General features: G+C 39.9%; 1 protein-coding gene across 1 annotated transcript; it reads right to left on the bottom strand.

The window, feature by feature from the left end:
- Nucleotides 1-48: 48 nt before the first annotated feature.
- On the bottom strand, nucleotides 49-10,784 carry ska3 (spindle and kinetochore associated complex subunit 3). The gene is made up of 12 exons (XM_080038608.1): nucleotides 10,665-10,784; nucleotides 10,496-10,557; nucleotides 9,840-10,011; nucleotides 8,804-9,194; nucleotides 8,593-8,627; nucleotides 7,933-8,129; nucleotides 7,416-7,502; nucleotides 6,746-6,934; nucleotides 4,250-4,438; nucleotides 3,963-4,048; nucleotides 3,626-3,753; nucleotides 49-543 (listed from the first exon to the last, which is right to left on the bottom strand). Exons 1-12 carry the CDS (start codon nucleotides 10,777-10,779, stop codon nucleotides 383-385), a joined length of 1,812 nt encoding a protein of 603 aa, XP_079894734.1. The 5' UTR covers nucleotides 10,780-10,784; the 3' UTR covers nucleotides 49-382.
- Between the last annotated feature and the right edge of the window lie 10,117 nt (nucleotides 10,785-20,901).

The following is a 20,901-nucleotide window of genomic DNA, read 5'->3' on the forward strand; positions in this document are numbered from 1 at the left end:
TTATTACAGAATAAAGACATTTAAGTGCAAATCTTTTTGACATGCTGTGAATCAGAAATATTTACAATGTGGATACAAGAGTTACTAAGGCTACTTCTCTCTGGTAAGGTTCATTTCGGAGGGATTCCTCTTGTGAAATACTTTATTTTATTTTATGCAGTGTATATTGATAGAAGCATTAGAGACAGTCAGGGACCAGCGTCTCTGTAACTTTAAATATGGACAAACATGTTTCTGAGAGTCCAAATGAAAATACATATGGGCTCCCGATCGGACAAAGTGGCTTGATGGTGTTTTGTGCCCCCAACGGAGTCTCCAAGGCAGCGCTGCCTGGAAGACAAAACACCAAACACAGACAAAGTGTGATGTAACAAACAGCCCTTTAGCTGTGTGTGTTCAGTGTATACACTGATGTGTCCCTGGTTCCCCCCATATGTGTTAGCCTCTTGAGCTCAGTGAGACACAGGATGTATATCGGGGTTTTGGTTGGTCCAACATTGGCAATCCTCCTCAGCTCCTCCATCGATAGCTCCATGTTATCTCCTGCAGAGGGCACCAGAGAGCAGCAACACATTACATAAACATGACAGTTTCTACATCCAAAAAGTACACTTTAAAAAAGGGTAGAGTCAGCAATTCTAGAGAACGTTTGTTCAGTAAATATCTCCTCATGATCCACTAATGCCTCATTTCCACCGAGTAGAGCGGGTCGGATCGGAGCGGGACAGCTCACTTTAAGAATCTCGGGGCCTATCCGAAAACTTTTTTTTGCATAGGAAATTTCCTTTCCTATCGAGATGACCCGGAAGTGCTCGGCAGATAGGTGATCCGAATAACCAAAATGCTTAGGAAAGGCATAGGAAAGGAGCCTCGATTCATCCTTTAACCCTCCTTTAGCATAGGTTACTCCTGGCTAACCTATGCTAAAGGAAAGGAGATAGTGGTATCCCATAATCCTTTACGGCGGCAAGATTTAAAGCAACAGGCCACCGCCGGAGTTTACCGACTCTACACGAATACGAACGAGAGGTAAAACAGAAGAGAGGAGAGGAGAAGAGAGGAAGATTTAACTCGGCTAAAACAAAATACTCCCCCCCCCCCACACACACACAGGCTAAAGATAATAAAGAACTCATAAAAGACCAACATCATAATAGTTATTTTCGTAGCACATAATTTACACCATAAGAAAATAAAATACCAACTTCACATTTAATGAAGTTACTGGGGGCAGTTCATTTCAACATCAACACAAGTGTAGCCTCTTTTTATTCCACATGTGAATTGGGATATATGGGAGTGATTCTCACTCTGTTGGCGACAACCTGATTAAAATCAATATGAAAAGAACGCATGGATCAAACGAGCGCTTGTTGTAGTCCATTTTCGGAGAAGGAAGTTTCACGCTAGTGACTCACGTCAGCAATACTCGCCGTCGCGCAATGACGTCGGTTAGGAAAGGTGGAGTCGAATTCATTTGAAACAACGCTGTCCTTTCCTATGTTCGATAGGAAGCACCTTTCATCTCTCCTTAACCCCGATGACGTTTAGGGGTTAAGGCATAGGAAAGGAGGCTTATAGGTAAGGAGATTGGACTTTTCGGATAGGCCCCACCTTTCCTAACCGACGTCATTGCGCGACGGCGAGTATTGCTGACGTGAGTCACTAGCGTGAAACTTCCTTCTCCGAAAATGGACTACAACAAGCGCTCGTTTGATCCATGCGTTCTTTTCATATTGATGTTAATCAGGTTGTCGCCAACAGAGTGAGAATCACTCCCATATATCCCAATTCACATGTGGAATAAAAAGAGGCTACACTTGTGTTGATGTTGAAATGAACTGCCCCCAGTAACTTCATTAAATGTGAAGTTGGTATTTTATTTTCTTATGGTGTAAATTATGTGCTACGAAAATAACTATTATGATGTTGGTCTTTTATGAGTTCTTTATTATCTTTAGCCTGTGTGTGTGTGGGGGGGGGGGAGTATTTTGTTTTAGCCGAGTTAAATCTTCCTCTCTTCTCCTCTCCTCTCTTCTGTTTTACCTCTCGTTCGTATTCGTGTAGAGTCGGTAAACTCCGGCGGTGGCCTGTTGCTTTAAATCTTGCCGCCGTAAAGGATTATGGGATACCACTATCTCCTTTCCTTTAGCATAGGTTAGCCAGGAGTAACCTATGCTAAAGGAGGGTTAAAGGATGAATCGAGGCTCCTTTCCTATGCCTTTCCTAAGCATTTTGGTTATTCGGATCACCTATCTGCCGAGCACTTCCGGGTCATCTCGATAGGAAAGGAAATTTCCTATGCAAAAAAAAGTTTTCGGATAGGCCCGTGGAGTCGAATTCATTTGAAACAACGCTGTCCTTTCCTATGTTCGATAGGAAGCACCTTTCATCTCTCCTTAACCCCGATGACGTTTAGGGGTTAAGGCATAGGAAAGGAGGCGTATAGGTAAGGAGATTGGACTTTTCGGATAGGCCCTCGGTGTTGTTTCCACCGCCGACCCTACCCTTACTGGTAGGGCGGGGTTTAGGCTGGACTGCGATAGCCGCCGCCAGATTGTGGGTCAAACTATCGGGCTGTGGAACAACTGTGGTCAAGCCAGCGGTCTCTTGTTTTTGCTTGGTCAAACCAGCCGCTTCTTTATTTATTCCCCCCTGTGTTGTGAGCACAGAGACGGCTCGATGCAACTGATAAGAGACGGTGAGCGAACAGCGCTGGCTGCGGCAGCTACGTGACATCGTAGCAGTGGGACACAGTGTAGCCAACTGATTCATTTAATGACGAGGAAAAACACCACACAATAAACAGTGCCGCGCTCACATTGTCGCCAAAACTCTTCACTCTAGCCGAGGTGACTACAAACGGCGGAAATGATTAAAACCAGCCGCTTCTTTATTTATTCCCCCCGTGTTGTTGTGAGCGTGTATTTACTACTATCTATGGCGTAAACAGAGACGGCTCGGCGCAACTCACAGAGACAGTGAGCGAACAGTACTGGCTGCGGCAGCTACGTGACTGTGGGACACAGTGTAACCAACTGATTAATTTATTGACGAGGAAAAACACCACACAATAAACAGAGCTGTGCTCACATTTTCGCCAAAACACAAGACTATCTTCACTCTTGCCGAGATGACTACACATGGCGGAAATGATTCTTTCGACCAATCAAATGACGGCTCCGCCGTTTCGGCACCCTTTCAGGCGGCCAGTACCCCTACGGAGGAGTACTGAGATTTGGAGCGGCTCAGAGCGGTTAGGTGCGCTTAAACCGTACCCTACCCAACTTTTGGCAAATGAAAAGCCAAACTACCCGGACCGAACCGCTCCGATCCGACCCGCTCTACTCGGTGGAAACGAGGCATAACTGTCAGTACTGTGTGTGTACTGAAAAAAATAAAAATAAATAGAGAACCTAGGGTCTGTAAACAGGCATGTTGCTAGCTACAGTAGGCCCCTTTGTTTACACCAGTTTACAGAGAACAATCTAAATTTCCTTCAATAACTTGGACGTCTCTATATATTTTTTAACTTATTCAAAATTGATTTAGCTAATTAAAAAAAAAGTATTTAGACAATCTCGCAACTCGTTAACTTTTATCATAAACGCACCGTTGCACTTACCTGAACTGTCTGCTGCAAACTCGTTGATATTATGGATGGCCTGGTTGAGGTTGCTGACAGTCATCTGCCTCAGGTATCCGGGTAAACTCTGGAACTCGCTCTCCGACACCGCGGACAGACTGGCAGCTCTGGGGAGAGGAATGGACGGAAGAGGACGTGTCACAGTTAACACGACAGGCATGAACCAGATCAGCACAGTATAAATAAAACAAAAGTAACAAGATAAATTAATTAACAAAAATAATAAAACTGTAGGAATCAGACAGTAGAGACTAAACTGACCACATATACATTCACAAATCAACAAATCTTACATTAGTACCGCTTTCAGAGTTACCTGTTTTGAACTTTTGCTGGCCTGACATTTGGGCGCAACAACGCCCTGGGAGCGGGACTCTTCTTTGACTGAGCCGTGGACAAAAGCTACACCATAAAAAAATTAAAATAGAAATCAGACTTGTTTTAGGTCATAAGATCAAACAAATGGTTTCTTGGAATGAAGGAAAATAGTTTCAATCAAAAAAAAAACCCCATCAATAATACACCAGCAACACACCATTGTCTGCAGTTAATTTTCACGTTAAGTGGTAAGACGGGCCACTAATGTGACTAAATTAGACTTACTTTACAGATGTCCTGTGTGACAGAGCTAAGGTCGGGCATCTCTGGGGTGCCAGGCTCCTCGTAGTGGGTCCTGATGTGAGGCATCCTCAGACTGAACTGCTGTGTGGGACCGTCCAGCTCCAGGCTTCTGACAGTGGACTCTTTGGTCACCTTTTCATCTTCACCGTTCTTCTGCAGTTTTGCTTGTTTCTGGGAGGTAAACAGGCAGGAAGACATTCAACTAGGACACTCAGGTTTAAAATAAAAGGAGTCAAATAATAAAATCAGTAAAATAAAGGGTATATTGATAAAATTATGCTTTTTTTAAATTGATAATATTGATTGTGGATTTGATTTTTTGTTACTTTTTAGGTTAAGGTGTTGTAATATTATTAGGGGGCCAAGACCGAGTAGGGCCTGGGACCGCGTTTTGCAGAGCAACGCGGTTCCATAGCCCTGCTGGGCAGGGAACCCTATTGTTTTTGCTGGGATTATTATTCTTCCATGTTTAAAACTGGTGCTGCAGCCCAAACCGTAAAGGGTAGGGACATGCCACTTGCATGATAAGATCCAGGTCCGTGCCTGGTACGAAGACAAAAAAATTCAGACATGCCGGCCACTAGGTGGCGCTACAAAAAAAGGAAAACGTGTATAACTTCCACACCGAATATCCGACAGTCAAAAACTTTATCCACAGATGCCCACAAGTCAGATGCATCTTTTGAGATAGGCCACGCCCATTTGCATATATATAGGGGAAGGTGGGGTGATTTGTGCATTTTGGAAGTTGCAAAACCCCTTGTTTCTAGAAAACCGTGGAAGAAATTGGAAATGTGACCACATATTTAAGAAGAGCCATCCATTTGACTCATCCTGTAAAGAAGGGAGACACAAGGAATAAGATATAAGCACATTTAAGCTCAAAAAACTGTGTTTTGCCTTTCAAAGTAAAATTTCCATGATCAAGGTTTTTTGATTATTGTGTCTGAACAATTATAGACACGTTTGAAAACATTTGACACATGTTTTAGTGCTTTGGTATGCTATACTTTGAGTCTATATAGTTAGCACAATGTCAACCCTAAATTGCTGCATCATGCCTATTATCCAAAATTCTGGGGATGGGGTGATTTGTGCGCAAGGGCCTGGGTGAGTTATAAGTAAGTAAGTAAGTAAAATGTATTTATAAAAGCACATTTATGACAGTTTGCACTGTCCAAAGTGCTGTACATAGTGCATTCAGTAGGTAAACAATGAAGGTAAAATAACAATAACCAAAATAAAAGACGTAAAGCCCATACATCCACATAAACACAGATAGTAGTGCAGAGGTAAGTAAGTAGTGCAGAGGTTAATGGGGAGGAAACACCAGGGTGTACATATGGGTTTTGAGCCTTGATTTAAAGGCAGAAATGTAGGGGGAATCACATTTGTCAGGTGGCAGTTGGTTCCACAAGCACGGAGCAACTAGTGCAAAGTACATTTCTGAGAGTTGTGCCAGTGGCATGGCTGTATACGCTGGTCACCAAAAGAAAGTGAATGTCTACAGTAGCTCAGAAGAGGGTGACATCTCAATTCCACTTAAAGGTCCCATATTATGCTAAATGCACTTTTTAAATGTGTTCCAACATATCCATGCGTCCACGGTGTGCCTAGAGACTGCCAAAATATCAAAAAAAATAACAATCTCTCCTTTTCTCACTCTCCCCTTTTCTGAAACCCCCACCCCTCCCCCCAAAAACACTCCAGTCAGAATTATCCCCTTTTCTGACCTCACAAACCGTAAAGCCAGAAGCTTCCACTGTGCAGCCCACACCCCTATTTCTTATTGGTCCACGGCCCTGACAGACAGAGGGCGAGGCGTATCTGGCTTCGCTTCCGGACAGGGGGCGGGGGGAGCTCAAAGATTGTATATTTACGAGGGGACCTGCAACTCTTTTTTTAAAAATAGGCCATTGTGAGATTAGCTGAACATCAGCATAGTACAATAAATTATCTGAAAGTTTTTTTCAGCAAACAATTAAAGAAAAACGTATTAGGGACCACTAAGACCATATAATATGGTGTATAATAGAACCGAAAAGTGTATAATATGGGAGCTTTAACGACACCACTGATGAGAGTTCAGATGGCCAGAAAGATGATGATGGTGACTTTGTCATTGTGACACAATGACGCACAAATCACCCCACTACGTGGGGTGATTTGTGCGACAAGACAACTTTTTTTCCGAAAGCTATATTTCTTAAACAGTTTATTCCAGATCCAAAGTTTTTATTGCCAGGGATGCACAACATCCTGAAATATATGTACATATTTGAGTTGGAGACATAACTGTCAAGGCCTCACTTTAAAATCACTTTGAGTAAAAAGTTGCACAAATCACCCCACCTTCCCCTATATATATTACGCTACATCGCAAAAACTGTCAGTCACCAAAACATACTCCTCCTACAGTTTTTGCCCGATTTGGACGAAACCAAAAGCATTATGCTTTAAATATGATTTTACTCTTACACTTCGCAAAGAATTTCCCAAAATGGACTCCAGGTCTGGCATCTCTGGCATCTGCTCGTCCTGATCCATGTTATAATTATCTAGCGCGGCGTCTCCCCAGGTGCGTTTTGGGACGGTGTCTCCGTTCTCAGCAGGGTCAGTAGGGATGTCAAAGGTTTGCCCGTTCATGGCATCTAGCTTCCGTGTACTCTGCAAACACGCAAATTTTAGATTTATATAGCACCTTTAAATTCAAAGTTAACAAAGTGCTTTGACATAGAAATCAGAGAGACCTGTCCCACAGAAGGGCCAGGCACAGGCAAAGTTTTTTTTTTTTTTTTTTTTTAAGTGATACATGACAAAACAGTGCGAGACATGACAAAAACACCATTGTGTGTGGGACAAGACTACATGAACACGTTTGGGACACGACAAGCTGTTGGAGACAAGACAACAACAACAACAAAAAACGACAAGTAATACAAATAAATAAATAATAATATATATTATTATATATATACACGATAAAGAAATAGAATATATATATATATATATACAGAAATAGACTAGTAGTAGCTCATGGTATATTGAAATAGTGGATGTGAGTGTGTGTGTGTGTGTTTGTGTGGGTGTTTGTTGGGAGGGAAAAGTACCGAGGCTAACTTCTGTGGGTGGTTGCGCAGGTATATACCTGTTTTGGGACGGTGTCTCCGTTCTCAGCAGGGTTAGTAGGGATGTCAAAGGTTTGCCCATTCATGGCATCTAGCTTCCGTGTACTCTGCGAACACGCAAAGAAAATGCACCAAAAAATGTAAAGACATCATAATAATTATAACTTTATTTTATATAGCACCTTTAAAATCAAAGTTAACAAAGTGCTTTGACATAGAAATCAGAGAGACCTGTCCCACAGAAGAGCCAGGCACAGGCAAAGTTACATTAAAACAGTTTGTGCAGAAAGGGGGAAGGCACAACAGTTTAAATCAATTACTAAAAAGATTACAGGAATCCATAAATAAAACGACAGTATTAAAATAAAAGTAGTAAAAAATTTAAATCAGATAAAACGACAATAAAAATAAACAAGAAATAAAAATGGACGAACTCACAAAAAAAGCTAGCCTGTAAAATGGCTTTTAAAGACATTAAAAAAAAGAGTCATAACATCAGTTATAATTCTAACATCATCATCATGGATTCTTTTATACCTTTTTGGTGCTAAACATCCGGTTCAGATATGGGGTTTGAAATGTCGGTGTGGAGGGCATATCGGCAGCGCCACAGGGGGATTGTGGGTCGCTGTTGCCCTCGGCAGACGTGGAAGACTGAGCGTTTGTCTTTTTGATCTTGAACCCAGGGGTGCACAACACCGGTGGCTCGGGGGACTCCAGGGTGTATACTGAAGCTGATAAGGACAATGTCTTATGAAGGTTATAGCAACATATACCATTTCAATGCTTTACTGCATTTGTTGCAGTGGAGGACAGTGGCATTTTTTTGGAAATTTACGAGTGGTACTATGTGGTTTCCTGAAATACATTTTAAAGTATCATCCTCATTTATATTCTTATATATTTTAGACAATGCATATAACAATAAATAAAAAGTTCCTGTACATATTTTTGACAAAGTATTTTTTTTCAATATATATATATATATTATATTATATTATATTATATCGGTAATCAGATTTTTTCTTCTGTTTTCTGCATATAGTCGGTATCGGCCCCAAATCATCCATATCGGTCGGGCCATAATCTTTACCCAACCTACCATTTCATACCAATGTACATACGTTACAGATGGTAGTTAATTATTTAATTTAAGACACCAGTTCAAGATAGGAGAAAGTTATGAATGTTTCATACCTATTGCAGGGGGTTCGGGCATGTCTTGTGGTTGTCTGTTTAAAAAAGGAAAGGACACTCATGAAGCAGTAATAAGTTAAGTGAGCATAGACTCTTGAAAGTGCAAACAAAATGCTGCAAGTACGCCGCCACGTTGCCAGTAGATGCCAATAAAAAAGGTGATCTACCTGTGCGCAGTACACATGATGTCATGCTCACTCTGCTCTAGTACCTTTGGGGCTTTTCAGCGTTCTTCCTGAACAGATCCATGGTGAAGTCGTTGTTGAGACACATGGTGTGCTCCGAGATCCCAAAGTGGTGCATCTGTGGCGTCATTAACTCCTCGTCCGTCATCCGCAGGGCGCGTTTGGGTGTCGGGGGCGTGGGGGGCGTTGGCGTGGCGAGTGAGGGGACAGGGAGCCTCATCTCGGGCATGGGGGGCACCTCGGAGAACCCGGCCATGGTTCTCTTCAGCTGGAACTCAGACAGGCCGTAGTCGGAGAGCTTTGGCGTGACGTCGGTGACGGGCGCCGGGCCGGATTTAGGAGTGGAGGAGTCTTGATCTCCAGCCGCCTCCTCTTCATTCTCATCTCCTTCTTCATCTTCAACATCTGAGTCCCGACCTTTGGCACAATTAAAGATACAATTTAAAGCAACTTGGCTACTTTTTGAGAAAATTTGGGATGGGATCAATACTGGTTTTAAAAATGCAATTTATTTTACATAAAAATAAAAAAATCAAATTCCATTGTCTTTTTTCTTTATGCAAGTATTCTAAAGTAGCAATGAGGAACATAGGCATTAATTATAACTTTTAAGCTCTTTTAAAATTAGAGTTGTTGTGTTGCGTAAGCCTTTATAATATTACACATGATAACCACCACTAACCACATCACCCATCACAAACGGTTGAGAACACAACCCCTGCGTTCCAAACCCCATACTTCTGTACTATTTAGTATGCCAGAAAAAGATTTAGGATGTCCCAATACATGCACGTCAATTGTAGTATGCTGAAAATACATAAATGCCCCACTAACTCCAATAGCATTTTGGAGTATTCGTCTTTGTTCTTGACATTTCTCGACATAATGAAAATAAAATCTTCCTTATCTGATTTTTTTTTCTCTCCTGTGGCCCTAAAACTTTTCTGTATTTTAATATCTAGTGTAATAAAAAGAAAGAGTATGCGATTTGGAACGCAAGGAATGTTTTAATACATATGTTTTCTCAAACATGTTTGACTTCCCAGTGCCACCATTACTCACCGGTTGGTCGGTTGGCGTCGCGGCGACCTTGGTAACCGTACTTTTCCCAGTGTCCCTTCAGTGTGTGGATGTCCCCAGTGACCCTCTCCTGCACGACTCTACAGGCCTTAATGAAGCTGTCCACCTCATTCTCCTTCTCTTTCTGCTCAGCCAACTGTTCCTGGATCTGCCCCTGCATGAGGACAGACCAGTAAAAATCCTCTTGAAAAGTTTTAACAGATTTAGAGGGAAAATATTCATCTCAAAACTGGCATGTGTTCTTAAAGTATTATAGTGTTTTAGAAACAGGCTGGATAAGACATTTTAAATATTTGTTTAATGAGGAAATTAATTATTCTACACAAACAATCATTTAATTTGCTGCCAATTAGCACTGAAGCTAGGGTTGAGTTTTCTTAAAAATTTGAACAATACTAAATGTTTTGATAGAGCTCGTTTGTGGATTCACCAACTGACACCAGCATCATGTCAACTGAAATAAATAAATAATAATAAACAATCATATAGGGTAACTTTAACATACTGCATACTGACATGTGCGGTGTTTCTGATGTAGGAATGTGCTGGGATTGGGAATGTGATAAATACAATGAAATCATGTAAAATACCAGATAAATAAGCAGAGTTTGGGTGAGTTTTCGTTATCATGTCATTACCTTGAAGTTCCCGACGTCACAGTTGAGCTCGTGATACGCTCGCATCGCTCTCGCTGTTGTTTCTGAGAAAAGAAAGAACTCTTACTGACATAGTTTTTATAGATAAAAAAAGTTATTATTGTTGAGCATCGGGCGTGTGTGTGTGTGTGTGCGCGTGTGTGTGTCTCACCGCTGTCTGCCTCCTCTTTGCGGTTTTCAAACTTGTCCTGTAGCTTTGCAGTTTCCGTTTCTAAAGTCACCGCCAGCTTCTTCAGCTTGCTGAAGAAACGTGACGTCGGGTCCATGGTCAGACTGGGAGATTAAATTATCCTAAAGTACGTTCAAACAAATCTCTGACGTTTGTTTACTTTTTGCTTCGCTTTTCAATTTTGGCGCCACTTCCGGGTGTTAAACGAAGCTCCTTCTTCTTCGTTGGCTTTAGTCGCTCCACGTTTGAATTGAGTCATTTGCGCCCCCTGTCGGAACAATTTATTACTAACATTAAAACAAATAAAAACATTTTTTTTTTAGAAGTGTTTGAAAAAATATGAAGATCCGGCTATATCTAAGTATTTTTTTGTAAATTGGAATTTCTTAAAATAAAAAGTAGATGTTGGATAAAGCCAGAAATTAACCAAATCTACTGAAATCAAAAAGTCTAGGGCCAACCCATGGGAATACATTTGCGTTTAAAATGACTGATACATTTTCTGATTATGTTATTTTAATAATCTTTTATGGAGACCTTTTTATTTTGAATGGTTAAAACATGAGTGTGTGTTGTATATATGTATATGATATATGCCATATATCATATTATATGGATGGATAGGTGTACATTTAATACATTGAGATAATCAGTCAATACATTAAATCAGCCTCACTAATAATTTATTTAATTTTTGTCTCTATTTCATAACCAGGATTTTGATGTTAAATGATGAAGCCCTGCTGCCAGAAGAGGGAGCTACTTTTTCAGCAAACAGCAGAGGTCAGATAGGTTTAGAGATGCTGCACTGTGCTATGCTTAGACATTCCATTAATATAATATATTGCCTCACTTACCAAGGGTCTGCACCATGACAGGCCAGAAAGTTAAATAATTACGAGTGGCTATACACTCTTGAATCTTGGCTTTTGTAAAAGTGTCAGCTGGGTGTTGCCAATATCAACAACAGTCCGTTTTTTAATCAAAAAATGTAATCATGTGCCAAATTACATAAACCATGGAGAGGCAGTGATGTGGGACAAATATTGATAGATTAAATTGATTTTTACACAAGGGCACATCCAGAGGGTCTTAATAAGCAATTGTTTCTAACTTTCACAGTCTAATGTTTTGCTTTCATTTTCTTGTTGAGTAAATATCCATGTTAGTATAAAGAATTTAGAGTTTAAGGTTATTTAAACACAACCAGGTAAAATGTAAATTATAAATGACATTGAATAATACAAGTTACTGTTGTGAAATAGCAATCTGAAAATGATGAGGGGAATCAAAATACCTGAAATGTGAAAAGTGTGAAGGATAAATGCAAAATTGATACATGGAAAAAAATGCGAGAACATTTGAAAGAGAAATTAGATTGCTTTTTTTTTATATTTATTTAATTTCATATGATTTCTTTGAAAATGGTTAATCTTGTCTTTCCCACATATTATCACAACACAGAACTATTTAGAGGATGTATTGATGTGTTGAGAGTAAACAAACTTAGCCAAATGAATTATATATGAAGTGGATTCCTGACTCACAGATTCTCTTCCTGTTTCCATTCAAGGCCGTTCCCAAAGGTGTGGTCACATTACATACACAAATATTTGTTCCATTCACCCTTGTTCGGCTTTGACCGAGTGTCTCGACCAACAGGAAATGTAGAAGTTATTATATTTCTGGCTTGTTTTTTTCCCCCCATCTTTAATACATTGTCATAACACTAGCAGAATACAAGCTGTAGTGTTGTACCCTGAAACACTGATCAATAGTTATTTATGACCCACATTAGAAACCTGACACCTTTTCATCTTCAGGGCCAAATGCAGGGAGATTTCAACTCATTCTCTATTGACCAACATGTCCATTAACGATAACAAATGTAATTCCCCCCCAAACTCTCCCATCTCAACTCAGATGGAATGGGTGACAAAAATCTATCATCTTGTCCTTGAGACCAAAGGGGATATATTTACACATCAAATTCTGTTCAAAGGTCTTTGGGTATACATACTACATACCACATGACAGAGCTGTATGAAGCTCATTTTTGGCTCCATAGGTAGGCCTACTGGGAGACGTGCAAGGACCAAGGACTGATAAATTGCCTCAATTAATTCCGCTTGAGTCAACATTGGTTGGGGCTGAAGACTTACAAGATTGAAAAATGAAAATAAAATGTAGGTGGGGGAGGTAAGAAAGACGTAGTGAGCTCAAACCAGACCTCTGTAGCCCACTGCTCAGGCTAGTAATGTAACGCTACATTAGCTGCTATTATAACACACCTCAAAGATCAAACTGCAGCTGTTGAGTTGCATTGTGGGTAATGTAGGATGAAGAATGTGTGGAATAAACAAGACAATTAATTTATCTCCTTCTGTTGCATAGATTTGTACACTCTTTTTAAAACTATCAGACATGAGTCTGATCATGTTTTGTAGTGTGATGTGGAATCTGAAAAGTATTCTTTTATGGGTCACATGGCAACTAATAATGAATGTGCAGAGAATAGAAGATAACTATCTTTGATTTTATTGTATAGATAGATAGCTTTATTGTCATATGCACCGTTACAGCACAATGAAATTTGCCTTTTCAGTACACACCTCTCCAAGAAACATACAAGACAGTGACAATAACATGGGTGGACAGGAGATAGTGTAACTGCAGGGTCGCAGCGGTGCCGCGCCCCTCTGTATCTACATTTAACAATAAGGAATTTTGTAGTTTTTTAAACGTGGAGAATCAAAATAGCAGATCCTATAAGAAGAGGTAAACTAGCTTTAAGCTCCCTCCTATCATACATCATTTTGCCATGCTCCATTCTCCTCTCAAGTTCAGAGAGAGAGAGAGAGAGAGTTGGTGGTTGGAGAAATCTTATCAGATTAGCTGCTTGTTGAGGAGAATGTATAAATATTGGACAACCGGTGAAGGTCAGTACAAACTAGCACACCACCGAACAAACTGAGGTGAGAACAGGTTTTACGTTGGGTTTCTCTGAACAGATCTAAAAAAACAATTGTATACATTTTTGTCTGAAATATTGTCTGAAAAATGCTGCTCCAGTTATAAGAAAAGTTGGACTAATTGTTTCACTCTCTTTGTAGCTAATTCGTCAGGACACAAAGATCTGTAGCCATGGCGATGTTTGGAAAGGTTTTGGAGCCAGTGGGCCACATGCAAACTGTCAGGTGAGTTTTGTCGAAAAAATATTTTAGGTTTTTACAAGTGCATCTAAATATCTCAGGGAATGCTAAAAACAAATATGCAAACAATATACTGTATACATATGATCATTTCCATAAAACAATAATCTAATACATATTATTATTTAATTTACTCATTTCCAGTGCCCATATTGTAGTGTGTGCATATTGATTTACTTCTCTATTACTATTGTTAGAATTGTATCATTAGGCTAAATATTGTGCCATGAAGCACATGTTCTTTACACTTCGACACTTATATGTTTCTTTTCCAAATCAAAGCATCTGTAACGAACAGAATTAACCCCGAGGGAACAATAAAGTATATCTGATGTGTTAAAACATATCTTCTAAATACATTTCACTTAAAGAACACTGTGTGTGTGTGTGTTGAACGTGTATGTGTGTGTGTGTGTGTGTATACTGTGTATGTGTGTGTGTATACTGTATACTGTAATATGTGGTGTATGTGTGTATGTGTGTGTGTGTGTGTGTGTGTGTGTGTGTGTGTGTGTGTGTGTGTGTGTGTGTGTGTGTCTGTGTGTATATGTGTGTGTGTGTGTGTTGCTCAGAGTCCTAGTCCAGGGGATCTGCTCCTACCTTGGCGGCAGTGCCTCTGCAGAGGAGACTGACGTGGCCAAGAAAGACCTGGACCACATCGATGATGAGCTGAGAGCCTCGGGTCACGGTCTCCTTGACGACCAGGAGGTCCACCGATTGGAGGATGACCTGGCAGTGGTCTACTATCAGCTGGGCACAGCGGTGAGGAACTGTCTCTGTCTGGATGGGATGTTTCTTATGGCCAGGGATGACATTTTTACTATTTTTATTATGCTCTTTGAGAATAACGTTTAAATACAATTTTGTGAATTAAGCAAACATTTTTGAGAATAAACTCCAGTGTTAATGCACAGCCTAGGCTCTGTAAACTGGTATGTAAACACAGATAGCAAAATGCCCGTTATCAAAGCCTTAGGCTGTGTGTTAACACCAGGTATTCAGCTTTTCAGCACACTCACAGCACGGACAGGTAGCGGGTTGTGAGGAGATATTCACTGATTTACACAATAGGTGATTTTGACCAAGAAGCATTCTCCAGAATTGCTGACTTCCCCTTTGGCCAGATTTTATTTCATCATTTGTGGTGTGGTTTGAGCTGCAATGTATTCTGAGATGAAACTGACCTTGAACTGCCCGCAGCTCGACTTTCTTCCTCCCATATCAAGTTGGATAAGAAACAAAGGGCAAAGGATTTGGTAGCAGTGTAGACCAATTAAAACTGTGCGGTGTTCTGTGACCTGCTGCGGCCTCTTAGATGGAACAGCTGAGAGCAGGAGAGTGTGTTTATACAACTCATTTAACTGCAGTCACTGGATTTGGTCGTTTTAAAAACACACACAGTTAAGGGCGAAGCTAACCTTGAGGAGTAACGAGCGATCTGCCAAAATGTCCCTACACACACGGGGAAACTCTTTCAGAGCACATCATGCTACTATTATGTAAATGTAGATGTGTGGCCAGATGCATGATTGAAGCATCTGTTTAGTGCTGAGAATCGGCAAAAAAATGCTAATTGTTAAATGGTAAATGGACTTGACTTATATAGCGCCTTCTAGCCGATTTTCTCAGCCCCAAAGCGCTTTACATATCTCACCACATTCACCCATTCATACACACACTCATACACCGATGGCAGTAGCTGCCATGCAAGGCGCTCTCTGAACCATCGGTTAAGGTGAATTTCAGAGTAAAAGGGATAACAGCAGGGTAGAGGATTTATTTCATGTAGATTTTGTTTTTGACACCTTGGGTAAATGTCGTTTTTTTCAGTGATTTTCATTGTGAAAATGCATTTTTATCAAATATTGGGGCCTTTTTAAGAACACTGCAGCTTATCCAACGGTGCCTCATCTTAACAGGCTGTGAGGTTTGTTGATTGATTTAAGATGAAAAGACACAGTTGTAAATAGGTCAGATGAAATAGCCTAAAGTATAGTGAGTCAAAGCAACACAATCATCTCTATACATCCTCTCATTGCTATATACACCTACGGATTTTAATAACCACTGTCATGTAAGTGTGTCAAATGGACCCAGATCCCAAACCTTAACAATGATTAAAAGTGTTCGCAATGATTGTTACGGGTATTTTCAAAAAATAGATGACATGAGATGTAGAACAACAATAAAGAGACCATCCGTATATTTTGATGTAGCCATTCTGAGTCTCTTTTAGTTTGTGTGTCTCACTATGAGGTGTCAAGGCTCTTTTAAATGTCCAGGAGCCCTCTGTCTCATATTCTGAAGGCTGTTTAGAGTTGCCATTGTCATCTATTGAATAATATCAATTCATATTAGTAAAATGAAAATATTGCTGAAAACCATTGCTTTAAATTTGGGCCTCCCTTATTTGAATCTCTACCCCAGTCTTGCCCTTGCCATAAAATGTGACCTATATCATGCATAATGCATTATTTTCATGTTCGTTCAACATTAATATGGATGAATATGGGTGGCTAGAGACTTACAAAGTTTGAGCATAACAACCCTCCCACTTTTCTCCACCTCCACCTTTCTGAAAACCTGTATTCAAACACCCCAGTCAGATGTCTCTCCTCCTATAATAACGATAATAATAGCTTAGTTTTATATAGTGCCTTTCAAGAAACCCAAGGACTCTTTACAAAAGTACAGAGGCCCCCCTACAGGGTGATGAAAGGTAAGCAGTAACACAAGCAAAGACTGAAAAAATAAATAAATAAACAACAAAAAAAAAACGGTTGCTAACTGGAAGAGGACAAGGTTAACTGAGGCCAAAGGATTTTTGGAGAGAGAGAGTCCCAGAGGGTGGGGGCTGCGACGATGAAGGCTCTACTGCCAAAAGGCTTGAGGAACAGACCTGTGACAGAGGACCTCAGCTGTAGAGAGTGGAGAGCAGTCAGATCCAGAGCCAATCAGATTAGACTGGGCTGTCAGGAAGTCGGGGCTTAAGGAGAGTGACTGTAAAACGGAGCGTTTCAGACAGTGGCCCAAAAGAGGAGATTCAGTCAGCAATGGCACTGTGAGAAAAATAACATATTTTTTCAGACTCGACACCATGACAACAGTTTGTAGTTGAAACACTTATCCTGATAATTAGTATAATATGTTACCTTTAAAAAAACCTACCCTTACTCCCTTGACCACTTTACCTAAGGAAAACATCCTCTGCCCCATGGTTGTTTTCAGGTGCGGGCCCAGTCAGACTTCACTAAGAAGGAGACAGAGGTGTTCCTGCAGTACGTACAGGACTACCGTCTGGAGAGGCAGCTGACCGCGCTCTATAACCGTCTGATGGGCGTGTCTGCGCTGACCGACCAGCCCACGCTGCTGGAGGAACTCATCCTGACCCGCAAGCCCAAACGCTGGGAGCTCAGGGAGTTCTGCGTCAAGGTGGGTGGTGGACAGGGCCGGGCACAGACATTTTGGGGGGAAGGGGCTCAAACATAGATATATATAGAACATACACAAGTGATGTTCTGTACGTATCTATGGGCTCCAACCCAGTCTCACGGTGGAATGTGAAATATGTAATAGCTAACATTAAAACGTTACACAATTGAAACGTTTTTCTAGCGATACTTTGAATAATCTTCGTAAAACTGTTAAATTTAAGATTGTACATATTCACTGAGGGAAGATTATGAAAGTAAAATTTCTTGCTAAAAATGTTATCATAAACATATTTAATAGTGAATCTAATCCTAAAATATATAATTTTTCCATGGAGAATAAAATATCTGGCTGACATGTTTTTTTTGAGAAACACAAAGGTCAAGTCATGTATGTTGACCATTAGAAATGAATAGGGGGGAAACATTTAAGTAACTCACAATTTCAAGGCCGTCTTTTGTGAAAAAAATATGTTTGGCACTGTGGATCAACGTGGCTACAATAGATTTCACTGTGAGACTCGGTTGGGGGGCTCAAGCAAGAAGAAAAAAGGTCATCTCCCCCACCTACACACACCATCATTAATCACACACTTTGTTCATAACATGGTATAGCAGGTGCATTTCCCCAGGACATCCACTCATTCCGTGCTACTGTAGAAACATGGCAGCCTCCCTGTAGGGTGACCCACTCCTATGTATATATAAAAGGCTCATTCTAAGGTAATAGAACAAACAAGAATTTTTATTTTCATGCGATTATAAACTAATTCCAACATACTTATGAATTTTATGTTTAATTTCTCCCAAGTCTGTTATAAAAAAAATCCAATAAATTCTACACACAGCACCCCTAAGGGCACTTTTGGATTGTGGGGGGCACAAGGGCAGGGGGCTCAAGTCACCCTTGGGTCCTGTCTGTGCACAATGAGGAGTTACTGATGGTTCTGTTCAACTCATCTCCTTACAGGGGCCATTAAAGTTATTCTCTTATTTAACGCGTCATTAACCAGAGACAGGCAAACTGCAGCAGCTCCGTCACCAGTGTCTGCTCTTTCGTAACCCTTGGTTTCAGATGGGTCGAGTTATTCGGTCATTTATGGCTTGTGGCTGAACTTTCAGGTTACAAAAATAAATACTAAATACTTCTCTCTGTGTTGTCCTCTTTTAATTATGGCCAATACGACAACACAGCACAATCATGATAATGTGCCCAGCTCGCTCACTGCAATATTCCCTACTTGAACGCAATGATAATACAATATCTTATTTAAACCTGAAAATATATAATGATAATGATATATTAGTGATAATAGAATAATTATTGTTAACAGTATAAATTTAATAAAAATAAAAAGTATACAAAATAATGTGAATTATAAGGTATCTTCTTAACATTACATACAAGAAATATAAGGAATTATATCAGTGGAATTTTATCAAAATAATACTAATTTACTCAATCTCAATAAGAGTTTATAGTAGGAGCACAGCTATACAAGATTAGATGCAGTTTCCAGACCAAAAGATAGAAACATGGAGGTCCTGCGAGGACGGAAGCGGCTGCATTCATCTTCTTGGTATAAAAATAAACTGAATATTTAATTCAGCAGAGCGGTGACCTTCTGTTGTCTTTCTTGTGTGTGCTGAGTCGGCAAATTCCCTTTTCCCTATTCTGTTGGTATGGGAACAAACTTCTAATTTTCTTACTCACTAAAAGGAGCCAGAACAGACAAGGTCTTTAAGTTAAAATTAAAACAGGGATTTTAATGAGATGTGATTTAATGGGCTGTAACCCAGGGATCTATTATAAGAGGGTGTAACTGCAATGTCACCAGTTTGAGACGAACAAAAGACAGTATTTGCCTTATTGCATGAGGTGAAAAAGAGATTTTTTTTCTATTTCTTACATAAAAAAAACACAAAATGCAAAAGAGTGGATAGTCGCTGATTCAAAGGTAAAGTCCACTGAGACCATCTGCCCTTGTGCCCTTGAGCAAGACACACATAAGGACGGTCAACTGTGAGATGAAATGGACCTTAACAGACAATGAAGAAGTCCCAGGTTTAGCTCGTTATGTAAAAGTAATTATGTAATATATCGTTTGAATATATTTCAATGACCTTGCTTGGTTGGAACAGCGTTTAGCCATATGTTTTATCTGTATGTAAGATAGTTTTAAGGACAGTTTAAAGAAAAAATATTTTTTTTTTGCATAGATACCTAGATTATAAAGCGCTGTTTCCCAGGCCAAACTGATTATTATTGAACCATGTTATTTATAAAACTTAGTTTAAAAAAGCGATAAAAACTTCACAAAACTAAGGTTAAATAAAATTTAAAAATTATAGTAATTAAAATTACAGTATTAGAAAGGTACAAATATATTTCAAAATTAATAATATGGCAACATTAAATCAATTTGATTCTTTGGAGGGACAACAATTGCTTTACCAATGAATATACGATTTGTGATTTAGTGTGACAAAGTTAATTTGTAAATTTTATTACATCTGTTCCCCACTTGAATTGTACAATACTTATGTAAACTATCTTTTAAACATATTCTTAAGCTCTACCTTGGGTGGACCAGCATATAGATATAGCCTCATGTTTTACTCTGTATGTGGGATCGTTTAGAGGCAGTCAGTGTAAAGAAATTGCAGAGTGTTGTTGTCATTGCTGTGCAGACAGGAGGACAGGCAGTTTTCCTCCAAGAAATAGTTCAGTGATCAAAGGGCTTTGGAGGGTGAGGGAGCCAGCCTCAGCGGATTAGCCTTAAAGCTGCAGCAAGTTCCGCTTGAAATTGGTGCTGAACCAGTGACATGTTTGTGTTGTGCTCCTTCTGCTGACTGGTTTGCATAAATGCAATGAGTGAATGAGTTCTATAAAAGCTGTGCAATCATTGCTTATCATTCAATTCATTCTGTGTTATGAGATGAACAATCTTAAAGGTGGAGTCAGCGATTATGTAGAAGGCTAGTCAGGCTAAAATCAGTGAATTTTTCTTTTCACGATCTGCTACCTGTCCGTACTGTGTGCGCGCTGAAAATAATGTAAACAGACAGCCTAGGCTCTGTAAAATGGTATGTAAACAAAGGGTATGTAAAACAAAGGGGACCCACCATAGCTAGCAACATGACCGTCTCGCCTAGGGTGAAGAGCAGTAGTAGAAAGGGCAGCTAGCTAGTGATCAAAGTCACAGGAGAACTTGACCTTGTGAAGCAAAGGAACCACAGCTTTGTTTCTTTAACCTTTAAGAGCATATCATGAATAAACAATTTGTATTCGATAAGGCTTTTTATCCTTCGCTGACACAAGAACACAGGCTATGTTTTTTGCTGGTAAATCAGATGAAATCAACATATTTTTTTTTTAAAAGAATAAATAAATAACTGCACATATTTAGTTTGACATCTGAAATCCTCTGTGACATCTCTTAAAGGTCCCCAGACACAGGGACAGCAGTTAAGTGGAACTAACCTTGGATAACCTGATCTCTGTCCGTGCACTGAGATTTTGACAAGTGCATGGACTATTTTGAGGAAAGACAGTCTCTAGAGGCCAAATGTTCA

The sequence above is a fragment of the Ammodytes marinus genome, assembly GCF_949987685.1.
Source record: "Ammodytes marinus genome assembly, chromosome: 12".
NCBI lineage: Eukaryota > Metazoa > Chordata > Actinopteri > Uranoscopiformes > Ammodytidae > Ammodytes > Ammodytes marinus.

Excerpts from the sequence above, each read along its gene's own strand:
- ska3 (XM_080038608.1), bottom strand. The coding sequence starts at position 10,779 with ATGGACCCGACGTCACGTTTCTTCAGCAAGCTGAAGAAGCTGGCGGTG. Across the intron at positions 7,503-7,932 it reads GGATGTTTAGCACCAAAAAG|AGTACACGGAAGCTAGATGC; the intron begins GTATAAAAGAAT and ends GCGTGTTCGCAG. Across the intron at positions 544-3,625 it reads GTTTGCAGCAGACAGTTCAG|GAGATAACATGGAGCTATCG; the intron begins GTAAGTGCAACG and ends TGCCCTCTGCAG.